Here is a 15,426-nt window from a genome sequence, read left to right as displayed (position 1 = left end):
ATGAGTTCCAACTGTTCTGCATACTTGCCAGAAAAAGTAAGTTTTCAAAATTTATGTATTTCAATAAATATATAATGATATCTGTGGTCTTAATTTGAATTTCCCTAATGACTAATGTTAAACATTCTTTTCACTGCCTATAGTTCTGTTCAAGTCTTTTTTTTTTTTTTTAAAGATTTTATTTATTTATTTGTCAGAGAGAGAGAGAGAGAGAGAGAGTGAGCACACGCAGGCAGAGAGGCAGGCAGAGTCAGAGGGAGAAGAAGGCTCCCTGCCGAGCAAGGAGCCCGATGTGGGACTCGATCCCAGGACACTGGGATATGACCTGAGCCGAAAGCAGCTGCTCAACCAACTGAGCCACCCAGGCGTCTCATTAAGTCTTTTGCCCATTTTTAAATACAGCTGTTGCTCTTCTTATTGTTGAATACTGAGTTAGCTTCACATATTGTGCATATTAATCCTTGTCAGATATGTGGTTTGCAGGTATTGTCTTTGAATTGACTCTCAGTGATGTCTTCTGCAGAGCAATTTTTAACTGGACTTCCCCAAATACGTTCCTTTTATGAATTATGCTTTTTAAGTTAAACTAAGCACTAACACAAGATCAGAAAGATTTTCTACTATTTCCCCCCTAAAGTTTTGTAGTTGTATTGCAGATTCAGATTTACGATCCTTTTGAGTTAATTTTTATATAATGTGTGAGATTTAGGACTAGGCTTTTGGGTTTTTGTTTTTGCATCTAGACACCCAACTGTTCCAGCAACAGTTGTTGCTAACACTGTATTTTACATACTAAACTGCCTTTTCCCCAAAGCTGACCGTACACAGACAATTCTATTAATCTGTCTTTATTGCTGCTTTTGCCAGTATCACCCTGTACTGATTAACATGGGTTAATAGTAAATGTTGAAATCAGACATTTGAGTACTCCAAGTATATTATTTCCAACAATATTTTGGCCATTCTAACTCCTTCACCTTTTCATACGTTCACAAAATATCCTGCTGCAAGTTTGACTGTGATTGCACTGATTCTAAAGGTCATTTTGGAGAACCGATAATCTTAACAGTATCAAGTTTTCCAATTGTGAATGCAACATTTCTCCTTATTTTCATGTTTTTATAGTTTTCAGCATATAGATCCCACAAATACTAGAATTATATTGAAGAATTTCAATTTACTTTGGGGGTGCTACTACAAATAATACTGTTTAGATTTTCAGCTGTTAACTACTAGCATACAGATATACAATTGATATTTGCATACTGGCCCTATCTATAACCTTGTTAATTATTAGTTGTAGCATTTTGTGGGGTTTTTTTAGTTCTAGATTCCATGGTATTCTCTATGTAGGCAGCTATCATCTGTGAATAGAGTTTTACTTTTTCCAATCTGTATGTCTTTAACTTTTTTTTTTTTCTAATTGCCCACACTAGGATGTTCAGTACAACATGGAATGATTGTGTAAGAGTGGACACCTTGTTGTAATTACAATATTAAGATTTAACATCTATAATTCATCATTAAGTACAATGGTTGAATATTTCTATGTAGCTCTCTTTAGCAAATAAGGGGCTTTTCTATTTCCAGTTTGTGAATTTCTATCATACATGGATGCTGAATTCTGTTAAATGACTTTTCTATATCCATAAGATGATGTACTTTTTCTTCTTTAAATATATTTACTCATTCTCAAAACTGAGCCAGCCTTCATTCCCAGGAAAATGTTTATGTGTTTTGATAGTTTATATCTTTTAAGGAATAGCCCTATTTTATCTAAGCTTTTGAATCTATTAGCATAGAATTGTTCACAGTACTGCCTTACCATTTTAATATCTGTAATGATGTTATTCCTCCCCATTCTTTCCTCCCAGTATCGGTAATATGTGCCTTGTCTCCTTTCTTTGTTAGCTGGTCTAGTTCATCAAATTTTATTGATATTTTCAAGGTACTAACTTCTGGTTTCAATGATTCTCTATTAGTCTTGTTTTATACTGCACTGTTTTCTATACTTTCTTCTTTTTGCTTACTTTGCTCTCTTATTTTTTTAGTTTAAGATGGGAAGCTTAGACTATCGATTTGACCTTTTTTTTCTAAAGCAAGCATTTACTACTACAAATTCCCCTCTGAGCATTGCTTTAGCTACATCCCACAAACTTTAATATGTTGTACTTTCCTTTTTGATTTTTTTTCCAAATTCAAGATACTTTCTAATTTTCAGTAAGACTTCCTCCTGGACTCATGGGTTAGCTCAGTCGGTTAAATGCCTGCCTTCGATTCAGGTCCTGGGATCGAGTCTATCATCAGGCTCCCTGCTTAGTGGGGGGTCTGCTTCTCCCTCCACTCTCCCCCTCATGATTGCACTTGCTCTCTGAAATAAAATCTTAAAAAAATTTTTTTTCTCATCTAACCTCATAAGTGCAAGTCAAACTATTCCATAAAACTTTACTTAGATAACTTGTATTGGAAAGCAAGGAAGAGGTCTAAGAATACTGTAGTCTTGTAGGAAAACTCAAAGGAACCAACCTGAATGAGCTCGGGCTGGCCAAAGATGGAACATGAATGACTTTATGAGATAAAACCATGTAATTACAAAAACATGAATGACTTTATGAGATAAAACCATGTAATTACATAAAACCCCAATAGCAGAAAATGATATACATCCAAAAAACAAAATTACACTCATTGATCACCTCTGAAGTTGCTAAGACACTAATTTATTATTCTGAAAATTAATGAAGTATAAGAATTAAGCATTTATTCTAGCTTTTCTGCATGAATTACATTTCAGGGAAAGCTTTTCTTTAAAAGAATGCTAATAAGTGTAGAAGAAATGACAGAATATCAAAACTCTGCAACGATCACCAGCTGGACATTAAATTATTAGGCTGAATATTAAGTTATTATTAGAAAAAGTCAGTGGAGTACTTATATAATAGACAGAGGTGCCAATACCTAAACCCAATGATCAATACTGACACCACTAGAAGTGAGACAACCAGATCACATGCCTCCTGACATGAGGCAATATGAAATACACACCACCACTTGGAAGAAGTCAAGCTGCTATATCTAAGAAATTATAAGGAACAGAATGTCTATTAGCTGACACCAGGAAAACGGCATCATATAAATCCAGAATATGAGAAATTTTTAAGAATAATCCAGTATCTGTGACTAATAAAGGGTATGCCAAAAACAAGAATAGGTAGTGGTATCAGTGAGAGCCAGATATATCAACCAAATGCAATGTGTGGATCTAATTTGGATCCTGGTTTGAACAAATCAATTATTAAAAACATTTTACAGATAATGGGAAAAATTAAACATAGAAAGCCAAATGCTGTCAAGGAATTATGTTTATATAATACAAACTCTACTTAGCATTAAGAAGTATTTGTTAAAGATACATACTAAAGCAAAATACAAGTAAAACAGTGTGTTTAGAGTACATTTTACAGAAGTCATTTCCCAGAATAATCTATTTATCTAACCTATTCTTTATTTTTTAATTTATTTTTTTAAAAAGTAAGCCCTACACCTAGTGTGGGGCTTTAACTCATGATCCTGAGACTGAGTTGCATGTTCTACCAACTGAACCAGCCCGGTATCCCTATTCTTTAATTATTATTTGACTTTTTCCACAGCATTTTCTTTTCTGACTTAATTCAATTCCCTTTTCCATCACAGACCTATAGCTGTATGCCAGAAGCTTCTAGACTATTCAGTTAATTAAAAATACTACTTACCCTGAGCTTGTAGAAGTTTAAGGGTAGCCTCAGCTCTGGCTCTGGCTTCTCTCTGGGATTTAGTTAAAAGTTTCCCCTCTTTTTTTAGGCGTTCTTTTCTTTCTTTCTCTTTTTGCTTTTTCCTTTCTCTCTTTTCTTGTTCTAGTCTTTCCTGCATAAGAGTACATAAATAAGACAAAAATTATATTGGCATAATTATAAAATTTAAATGAAAAGAACCCAAACTCAAATATAAAGCTCTTAAGATACATGTAAAGTATTACATTAGGAATACCCAAATGAATATTTTAATGGTTGTACATGGTAAGTATTAATATCAGGAAGTAGACTAAGTATTGGCAAGGATAGTAACCAATTTCTGCATCTGAGGAAAAAGGTAAGATTTTCTGGATTGCTTCATTTTGTTTGTATCAGAATAATAACATAACTGAATTACAACTATGACACTTAGAATTAAAAGGTTAACAATATCTTACAGACCAGAGACTTGAAGTTATACAAAACTTCATGAAAACATACCTCTTCTTTACGCTTAGCTTCTAACTCTTCAAGCCGCTTTATGCGTTCCTCCTCTTCTCTCTTCTGTCGCTCTTCTTCTTCTTTAAGCTTAGCCAGAGCTTCTTGCATAGCTTTTACTGTGGCTTTGCTAGGTCCTTTTTTCTTCTCTTTCTCTTTTTCTTCCTTTTCTCCTTTTTTTTTCTTCTTATCTTTTTTCTTTTTGTCTCCTTCATTGTCATCTACCAAAAAAGAATAGAGGCAAAGTGTTTTTTAAAAGTTGTTTCCTGGATACCTGGGTGGCTCAGATGGTTAAGCAGGTCAGGTCATGATCCCAGGGTGCTGGGATCAAGTCCCACATTGGGCTCCCCCTCTTCTGCAGGGATTTGGCTTCTCCCTCTCCTTCTGCTGCTGCTCCTGCTTACGTACACTCTGTCAGATAAGTAAAATCTTAAAAAAAAAAATAAAAAAGTTGTTTCCTAAAACAGTTATATGCAAACCCCAGAATTCAAAGACCATATTGGGCCAAGGCTGATGCCAGCAGCAAGGTAAGGTCTATCAAGGGGGTACCCAGGATAGAATAATCAAACCACCCAGCTGCCTCCTTAGAAGCCTACAATACTGGTGTTGCTCTAAATGGTCCTGCAGTATCCAAGAAGACAGGAGGATCCTGACAGTAGGAAGAAAATACACTGTATTTTTTTTTTAAGATTTTATTTATTTATTTGACAGAGAGAAATCACAAGTAGATGGAGAGGCAGGCAGAGAGAGAGAGAGAGAGAGAAGCAGGCTCCCTGCTGAGCAGAGAGCCCGATGCGGGACTCGATCCCAGGACCCTGAGATAATGACCTGAAACCCACTGAGCCACCCAGGTGCCCCAAATACACTGTATTTAATGTATCTCTTAATCCATGATATCTGAATTCCTGCCTAAATTCTGTAGCTAGTTTTGCCTTTACAAAATGGGGATGATAGGAATGATGCCAACCTTAAGGGGATATTAGGACAAAATAAAAAACAGACATTATATTTCAAGAGCTAAAGTTTATGAAGCTTCTTGTGGTGTTACTCCTCAAAGATGTCCAGACAATAAAAATTTGGTTAAAAAAGGTAGGTCAATTTTTCCATTAAAAGCTTTCTAGTCTAAAAAAAAACCTATGTGAATCACTTGATCTTTATTCTCCTTCTGAAGGAGGAGGATTTTAGCTAGAAAACTTATTTTTCGTTAATTGGTTTTGGCATAAAAACCTGGCTCATGTTGCTTAAGATGTTAACTAATTTTAGCATGTTTTTACTTTTCTATTTCATAGACTGAATTGGGTTTTTAAAAACAGGAAAGTATTTATAAAAGTAAAAAAAAAAAAAAACAAAAACCTTGAAACAAGAAAGAATTATTACCTGACACTGAGATATCAAAAGGAATAAACTTATCATTAGCCAACTTCCAGTCTTCATCAGCAGCAAAACTGTTTTCACAGTGAAATTCTTAAAAAAAAATCCTACTCTGTACACAAACTATTTTAAAGATATTTTATACAATACAAATGTTTAACAATGGAAATCAAAAGTACTTAGATATAACTTTTACAAGTCTTCTTCTTATAATTTAAGTCCCTGTTCAACCAAGGGCAAAAAACAATAGGACTCTGGGGCAAAACTCAGACTATCAATCCAAGCCTTCAACCCTTTCCTTGGTAATATTACCAACCTTCAGCAGCTGTAGGAGTCTCTCCTTTCTCTTCAGAGGCAGGGATTGCTCCAATATCAAGGGTCACTCTGGATTTTACAGCTTCTTCTTCAGATTTCTTTTGAGATTGTTGTTTACTCTGATCTTTTTTCCCAGTCTCTAGCTCTTCTTTTTCTTTCAGCTTCCGCAGTTTTGCTTTTTCTTCATCTCGCTTTTTTCTTTCACGTTCTTTCTTTTCTGCCTTCTTTTGGGCCACTGTCTTAATTTTGAAGGAGGAGTCATCGTCTTCATTCCCACTCTCCACATTAGGACCTGGCTTATTTTTTTGATTTTTTTTCTGTCCTTTTCTAGATGGCATAAATTCATCTGATTCATCACCACTTTCACCTGAAGAATTTACTCTGGAACGCTCTTTAACTCTCTTACTATTATCCTCATCTTCTTCTGATCCATCCCCCTTTTTATTTGATTTCTGAGCTTTCCCTTTAGCTTTTTTAGAAAGTTTATTAAGATCATCATCATCATCACTCCCAGAGTACATTTCCACTTTTGGCTTTGCGGTCTTTTTTGATTTTGAATCTTTATCTTCCCATTCTTCACTATCATTATCATCAAAACTTTGTTTTTTGCCTTTCTGTCCTTTCTTTTTTTTATCTTGCTTTGAGATGGATTCTTCTTCATTATTTTCTGTTGGCTAAAAAATTTCCATTGTTAAAAATTTTAAGTTACATTTTATTTTTTTTAAATAATAGACTTCTTAATCACGTATTTTACTAAGTACACATAGAAAAGACTCTCAAAACAACTTCAAAATAAGGTCCTTTCTATAAGAATATAAAACTCAACCAAATACCAGAAGCTAGCCTAGGCCTCAGGCACATTTGACATTCACTGTAAATTTCAAAATCCAGGTGCTCTGAAGTACTAATCATCAGTTCACATTCATTACCTTCTCACATGGCATACAGAGCCTATGAGGAAACTGAAAGGAAAAAACATGCCTATCACTTTCCCATTATCTGAGGCTATCCAAATTCAAAGAATGAAAAACAATGAACACAGAACACTGGAGATGAGAAACGTTCTATCTCCAATGTACCAATTTTATGACTAGGCAACATACTACAAAATACCTTTAAATTCCCAAATAAAATGTTCTTAAATCTGTGAAAGGTTTTAAAACACATTATTTCCTTTCCCTCTTTGGCATCAGAATTTATAGAAACTTTAAACATATTCACACTGCTCAAAAGCTTACAACAGCAGCTCCCGACACAAAATAGGTAACAATGGTCTGTTTTTCACCTTTACTGCAGCACTTTCTCTGTCACCTTTGATGCCTTGAGCTTCCCAAGACAATTCTTCCAGTTCTTTCAGGATATCATCTTCACTAGAAAAGGATTAAAATCTGATTAAAATTAAAGGATTAAAGGATTAAAATCTAATTACAAGGCACTGAATTAGCTTAATAGGTCAATCTCATACCAAAACTTATAGAAATCAAATATATTTGAAATACTTACTCAAAGTCTGGCTTTCTTTTATCCTTTTTCTTTTTCCCCTTTGACTTTTGAGGTTCCTGTTCTTTGGCAGCACCAGCTCCTTCTATTTCTGCAGCCAAGGCATCAAGATCAATGTCATCCTTGGCACTTAAATGAAAACAAAGAAGACCTAAATGTTACTCAAGAGCAAAACAATCTATCACATTAACATCACATTTTGCTTTTTCTCATGTATTAGCAGTCCACTGAGAAAAATCATTTGGCAAGTTCTTTGATGAGAATATCTGAATTATATCTACTAACCAATCAGCCTCCCTGCATCTGTTTCAATAAAGTTACACTCAAATCAGAAAGAACTATAATGAACAGCTCCAGGAAAATCGAGGTAACAAGGAAAGGAAATTAACTTTTGTTGATACCGAAGTTTTTTGATGTGTGCCTGAGACAAATTATTTATAAAATGGAGAGAGATTAAACAATAAAACCAAGTATTATTATTTTATTATTAATAGCAACACCTAAATATTAGAAGAGCTATTCATTTCGACTTGGAATAGTAGAAATTTTAGAGCAGGAAAGAACTTTAGAGACCATCTAGTCTATTATCTCATTTTGCCAACAGGAAAACTAAGATGCACAAAGTTTGAATGCCTTGAGCAAAACATGACCACACATCCAAATCTAAATGAATCAGGAATGATTTACTAAATAAAACACATAAAATATCCAAAACCCAGAACCAAATCTGCTCATAATCTTTTATATTCTTGGTTTCATTTCCAGTTCCATCCCACAGTGTCCTCACCTTCATATACTGGAATAAACCAAATTATGTTTCAGTTTAAACTACAGAAAACCAAGGAGGTCAGTCAGTCTGAAATGTACAAGTATGAAAGGTAGGTGAATCCAAATAAATGATACAGTAAGAAAACAAAAACTTTTGAGACGCCTGGGTGGTTCAATCGGTTAAGTATGTGCCTTTGGCTCACACCATGATCCCAGGGTCCTGCGATTGAGTCCCGTTTCGGGCTCCTTGCTTAGTGGAGAGCCTGCTTCTCCCTCGGCCTTAAACTCCCCCTGCTTGTATGCTCACCCTCTCTCTCTCTGACAAATAAATACAATCTTAAGAAAAAGAACAAAGAAAACAAAGACTTCATGCAACATGACCCTCCACTTTGCATACCTTGTTATAAAGATGCTTCATTTCAGTAAAGAAAATTTCTTGAGAATAACTTTTAGGTCTATGATAAATATAATTTTAAGATTAATAAAAACAATGAGGATACAAAATTTATTCTCAAGGATCTTAGAAGAAAACAGCAAATCAATAAAACAGGAACTGCAAAATGCCAAGAAATGAAGGAATTTATGCTTTTATAATAGCTATCCAGAACTAATTCTTTTGTCTTATATTTTAGATAGTGTACTTGAGAAAGTTATATAACACTGAACTACTGCATTGGAGAGGACTTCCTGAAGCATGAAACCCACAATCAGAAAGTCAGACACTTCCTAGCAGAGGACAAGCCTGGAACCAAGTACTGAAGGAGCTGGACAAAGCAGGTATGCATATATCAGACACAAGAAGTATAAAAACCTAAAGATGAAGTACATGATGTTTTAAGAAGACTCATAAAAGGGTATCTGAACCAACTGAGACATTTTTCGTAAGTTATGGACTTCCTGACCCAACCTAAGATCAAGGGACCCAGGAACAGGATGGGAACTAGACACGGTATTTTCAGCAATCTTTCCAAGAGACTGTGGGCCCAATTTGAGTAGTTACCCTTTTTAATAAATGTAGAAACCAAGGCTGGGAGAATTCACCTAGGATCACATAAGGCAGAGATGGGATTTGAACCCAAAAGTTCTGATTTCACAGTAACAGACTATTAACTCTCCTTACATAACTAAATTTGAATTTTAGAAAGCTACCTCTAGTCGAGGGCAGTGGCTCAGTGGGTTAAAGCCTCTACCTTCGGCTCAGGTCATGATCTCAGGGTTCTGAGATGGAGCCCCACGTCAGCCTCTCTGCTCAGCAGGAGCCTGCTTCCCTTCCTCTCTCTCTGCCTGCCTCTCTGCCTACTTGTAATCTCTCTCTATCAAATAAATAATTAAAATCTTTAGAAATCTACCTCTGGTATGAGTGGAAGACTAGAATCCCAACTAGTTAGAGAGCTTTTATAGTTATTTATAATGAGAAATAATGAACCTGACTTGCAGCAGTGGCAGGCAAAATGATGTAAGATACATATTGAGGGGATCAATCAGCAGCATTTAAGTGACCAATTCGATATGTTGTATGTAGATGGGAAAGAATCAAGAACTATCCCTTAGGTCCCATTCCATAACAGAAATCTAAGCCTGGCCAAGTATCAACCAGCACTATCTCCAAAGGCATCTCTGCCAGTGTTTCACACCACAGAAGCTTCTAAAAACAAGGTGCAATGGGAAGATGGCTAATGACAGAAGCTTGGCACCTCACCTCCAAAAATCTGTCAGCTCTCACCTGAACTAAATTCGTCTTATCAGAATAGCTTATGACTAGCTAGATTTCCATAGCAGTCATTTGTTTTTATTTATCTCTATGATAAATATTACTGAAACAAACATCTCCAGGATAACAGTATATAGGACTACCTTTGTATGCTGTTGAGTCTGAGGCTTCTTCTGGCTAGTAATGAAAGACTGATGGCTTCTTTCTTTTAAAAATTTTATTTTATTTATTTGAGAGAGAGAGAGAGAATAAGAGAGAGAGAGAGAGCATGAGAGGGGGGTGGGTCAGAGAGAGAAGCAGACTCCCTGCTGAGCAGGGAGCCCAATGCTGGACTCGATCCTGGGACTTCAGGATCATGACCTGAGCCGAAGGCAGTCACCTAACCAACTGAGCTACCCACAGGCACCCCAAGACTGATAGTTTTTGAGTGCTTTTCATACATCAAAGCATTGTGCTGATCAACCACTATATATACTATGTATCATTTACTCCTCATAACAACTCTATGAAGTTAAGCTTAAAGACAAAGATAAAAAAGAATTTACAAAAGACTAGAAAATAGCACACCAGGAACTCATGGCCCAAATCTGACACCAAAATTGTGCTGCCTTCCTTAAAAATAGGAGATCATCATGTTTCTGAAGTTGTCTAAAAATTTAAACATACCTAACAAAATGTATCAGTGATACACAACACAACTTAAGTCTTAACCACAAGGGTTTATGAAGTGTTCCTTCAATATTTACAGAAGTTACTGCCCCAGACTCAGGAAGATGTCCTAAAAAGCCAAAGATATTACAATGACAGGAATGAAAGTAACACACACACACAGTTATCAGTTGAAACTTGATACCTACACTCTCAGCACTACTTCTATACCTGCCCACTACAAACTACAGTTTTAAGATTTCAATAAACCAAAGATTCAAATCTAAAATCTAGTCATGCTGGGTAAAAAAAGCTTTAAAACCTTTATGGATTCTATAGAAGTATTTTTCTATAGGTATACCTTTCTGCAAACCACTTACTCTTCCCTTTAACAAAGCTATAACATTCCTATTAATATTTCCTATGACAGCCCCTAATCCTTTATCCTAAACTTACTACCGATTAAAAGAAATAAAAAGCCATTTTCTGTTGTACTGTGTTTTCACAGGCCACATTCCTCTATCAAAACAATAAAAATGTTTTAACTTAGTGACTTTAAAAAATAAAGCTATTGGGGCGCCTGGTTGGCTCAGTGGGTTAAAGCCTCTGCCTTCGGCTCAGGTTGTGGTCCCAGGGTCCTGGAATTGAGCCCCTTGTACAGCTCTCTGCTCGGCAGGGACCCTGCTTTCTCCTCTCACTCTGCCTCTTTGCCTGCTTGTGACCTCTGTCTGTTAAATAAAAATACGTTAAATATTTAAAAAATTAAAAAAATAAAGCTATTAAAAGTTATATGTAGACTGGGGCACCTGGGTGGCTCAGTCGTTAACCGTCTGCCTTCGGCTCAGGTCATGATCCCAGCGTCCTGGGATTGAGCCCTATATTGGGCTCCTATATTGGGCAGGAAGCCTGCTTCTCCCTCTCCCACTTCCCCTGCATGTATTCCCTCTCTCACTTTCTGTCCTTGTTAAATAAATAAATAAATAAATAAATAAATAAATAAAATCTTTAAAAAAAAAAAAGTTATACGTAGATTTTTAAGAAACAGCCAAACTATTTTCTTTCTTTCTTTCTTTTTTTTTTTTTTTTAGATTTTATTTATTTATTTGACAGATAGAGATCACAAGTAGGCAGAGAAGCAGGCAGAGAGAGAGAGAGAGAGAGGGAGGCAGGCTCCCTGCTGAGCAGAGAGCCCGATGCGGGGGCTCAATCCCAGGATCCTGAGACCATGACCTGAGCCAAAGGCAGAGGCTTAAACCACTGAGCCACCCAGGTGCCCCCAAACTATTTTCTAAAGTGAGTTTACCATTTAATATTCACAACACAATGTATGGAGATGTCCATTTTTGTCCTACATCCCAGCCAGTATTTGATATTACGGCTACTGTTCAAGATACTCTAACAGATATGTGGTGATATCTCATCCTAGTTTCCATTTCCATTTCCTTAAAGGCTAGAGTAATTAAAACATTTTTTCCTGCATTTACTTGCCATTCATACGTACTATTTAGTTAAATGTCTGTTTGTATCCTTTACCCATTTTATAATTGGATTGACTGAATGTTTGAGAACTAGTTTTATGTTCACTGGTTAAATGTGGTTTATATAAATTTTCTTCCAGACTGTAGCTCATCTTTTAACAGGGTTTTTATAATCAAAGGAAAAATTTTAATTTTCATGAGATGCTCTTTATCAAAATTTTCTTTATGAATCATGCTTTTGGTGTCATGACTAAGAATTTTTCACCATGCTCTAGGACTTGAAAATAAAACCTGTTACCTTCTAACAGTTGTGTGCTTCAATGTTTTATGTTTAAATCTATGATCCATTTTAATCTTTTTTTTAATCTATGGGAACTCAGCTGCTCCAGCTACATTTTGAAGTATCCATCCTACACTAAATTGCTTTTGTGCTTTTGTCAAAAATCACTTAGCTGTACTTGCATAAGGCTATTCCTGAGTCCTGTATTCTGCTCTACTGATCTGTGTGTGTCTCCCTCTGATATTAACAATCCTGATTAATGGACCTATATAGTAAGTTTTGAAATCAGGTGGAATGACTCTCTCCCTTTATTATTATGAGAACTGTTTTACCTATTCTTAACTTTGACTTTTCAAATATATTTTAGAATAAACTTCTATGTATCTATAAAAAAAAGTCTTGCTAGAATTTTAGAAATTGTATTGATTATACACAGTTTTAGAAATTTGATTAATTATATACAAAGAGATTTGAAAAGAACACCTTCATTATGTTATATTCATAGACTGGAAGACAGTATGTTTCTCCATTTATTTACATCATGGATTTCTTCCATCAGTGTTTTGAAATTTTCACAAAACTAGTGTTTTTTAAATAATTGGAGATTTTAGAATTCAGTTTCTACATATTCATTACTAATGTACAAAAATATGATTAGGTTTTATGTTGATCTGTTACACTGCAACCTTGTTAAACTCACTTATTAGTTCTAAAGTTTTAAAACTGAGTTTCGGGACACCTGGGTGGCTCAGTTGGTTAAGCCACTGCCTTCAGCTCAGGTCATGATCCCAGGGTCCTGGGATCGAGTCCCACATCAGGATCCTTGCTCCGCAGGGAGCCTGCTTCCCTCTCTGCCTCTGCCTGCCACTCTGCCAGCTTGTGCTCTCTGACAAATCAATCAATCAAATCTTTAAAATAAATAAATAAATAAAATGGACAGTTTCTCGACGCATCATGCCGTTTGCATATGAGAACAGTTTTACTCCTTTCTGATGTGTTCCTTCATTTCTTTTTTCTTTATTGCACTGGATACAACTAGTGCTATGCTGAACATCAGTGGTGAAAGCAAACATCCTTGCCTTATTTCCAATCTCAGAGTAAACTTAAGAGTTTTTCACCTCTAAATATGTAAGTTGCTGGCTTTTTGTAGATCCCTTTTCAAACTGAAAAAGTTTCCCTTTATTTCTAGTTTTTTGAGATATATTCTGAATGGGTGATGTATTTTTGTCAAAAGCTTTCTGTATCAAATAAAAATAGAAAAACTGTTTTATGCATCACCTGGTGTAATAATTTTTCTTCTTTAACCTGTTAATGGGGTGTATTACATTGATCAGTTTCTATATCTTTCATCACCTGAATTCACTCCACTTGGTAAAGTGCATAATGTAGTTGTACTCAATTCTATTTGTCAATATTTCACTAGCAACTTACGCGATCTAGATTTATGAGGATTTCAGCTTGTAGTTTTCTTTTTTGTGCACACACTTTCAACTGGCTTTGAAATCAGGGTAATACTACTTTCATAAAAACATCTGGAAGGGTCTCTTCTTCCACTTTCCAGAAACGATTATACAGATCTGCTATTAATTCTTCTATAAATACTTGGTAGAAATCTCCAGTAAAACCGTTGGATTCTGGAGATTTATTTTTCAGGACATTTTAAATTATAAATTCCACTTCCTTAACAGGCATCATCAGGCTCTTCAAATTGTCTATTTCACCATGGTGAGTTTCAACACCTTGAGAACTTAATCTATTTCATCAAAATTATCAATTCATGTGTACAGAGACTATTCAAAGTATCTTTTTTCTTTATCCTTTTGATGTACAGCTATAATACTATCCTTTATTTCACCTTAAAGGCCTGTATCTTGTAAATACATTGAATCACTAATTTATAACCTTCCAAAAGAAAGCACTAGTCCCAAGTAATTTTACTGGTGAATTACAGCACTTAAGGAAAAAAAATTATACCATTTCTCCACGATCTCTAGAAAATAAAAGCAGAGCCTTACTAACTCATTCTGTGAGGCCAGCATTGCCCAAAAATCGAAACCAGAAACAGTGAAAGAAAAAATTACAGTATCGCTCATAAACAAAGATGTAAAAATCCTAAAAAAAAAAAAAATAGTAGCAAATTGAATCCATCAATGTATAAAATGAGTTATACACTATGACCAATAGGAATTTGTTTCAGATATGCAAGATCTGAATACAAGAAATACTGCTGGGGTGCCTGGGTAGCTCAACTGTTAAGCATCTGCCTTCAGCTCAGGACCTTGATCCCAGGGTCCTGAGATCAAGCCCCACATCAGGCTCCCTGCACAGAGGAAAGTCTGCTTCTCTCTCCCTCTCTCCACTCCCCTGCTTGTGTTCTCTCTCTCAAATAAATAAACAAAATCTTAAAAAAAAATACTGTTAACAACTATTTGCCAACAGATTCAATGACTTAGATGAAATGGACAAATTCCTAGACAAACTACTACAACTGACTGAAAAGCAGAAAATCTGAATTCACCTTTAATAAGCAACTGAAACATTAACTTAAAAGATTCCCACTAAGAAAAACCCAGGCCCAGACAGCTTCACTGATGAATTCTATGATACATTTAAAGAATTAACTTCAGGGATGCCTGGGTGGCTGAGCCAGTTAAGCCTCTGCCTTTGGCTCGGGTTGTGGTCACAGATCCTGGACTTGAGTCCCACATTGTGCTCCTTGCTTGGTGGGGAACCAGAGCTTCTCCCCCGTCTGTGTGCATTCTCTCTGTCAAATAAAAAAAATCTAAAAAAAAAAAAAAAAAAAAGAAGAAGAAGAAGAAGAAGAATTAACTTCAATCCTTCACAAACTTTTTTGGGAGAGAAACTGAGAGAAAGGGGAGAGGGCAGGAGGGAGGGAGAAAGAACAGAACACTGAGGCCAGTATTATTCAGTAGCAAAACTAGATAAAGACAGAAGGTACAGATGAATATCTGCATGTACAAATAGTCTCAAAAAAAAAAAATACTATCAAACCAACCACATGTAAAAAAGATTACAACAAGATGGGATTGGGAGGGAGACAAACCATAAGTGACTCTTAATCTCACA

The 15,426-nt window shown here is 35.6% G+C and overlaps 1 protein-coding gene across 2 annotated transcripts in view; it reads right to left on the bottom strand.

Annotated features, from left to right (window-relative positions):
- Positions 1-15,426, bottom strand: part of EIF5B (eukaryotic translation initiation factor 5B) — an 80,933-nt gene that overhangs the window by 36,323 nt on the left and 29,184 nt on the right. For both annotated transcript variants that reach the window (XM_059406262.1, XM_059406263.1), the window contains exons 2-6: positions 7,458-7,583; positions 7,240-7,324; positions 5,956-6,628; positions 4,272-4,489; positions 3,753-3,903 (exon numbers count right to left, since the gene is read on the bottom strand). In XM_059406262.1, coding sequence (XP_059262245.1) covers positions 3,753-3,903; positions 4,272-4,489; positions 5,956-6,628; positions 7,240-7,324; positions 7,458-7,583 — 1,253 coding nt within the window. The remainder of the gene's footprint in view (positions 1-3,752; positions 3,904-4,271; positions 4,490-5,955; positions 6,629-7,239; positions 7,325-7,457; positions 7,584-15,426) is intronic.

This window comes from Mustela nigripes, chromosome 7, assembly GCF_022355385.1.
Source record: "Mustela nigripes isolate SB6536 chromosome 7, MUSNIG.SB6536, whole genome shotgun sequence".
NCBI lineage: Eukaryota > Metazoa > Chordata > Mammalia > Carnivora > Mustelidae > Mustela > Mustela nigripes.
This window is presented reverse-complemented; position numbering and strand designations above follow the sequence as displayed.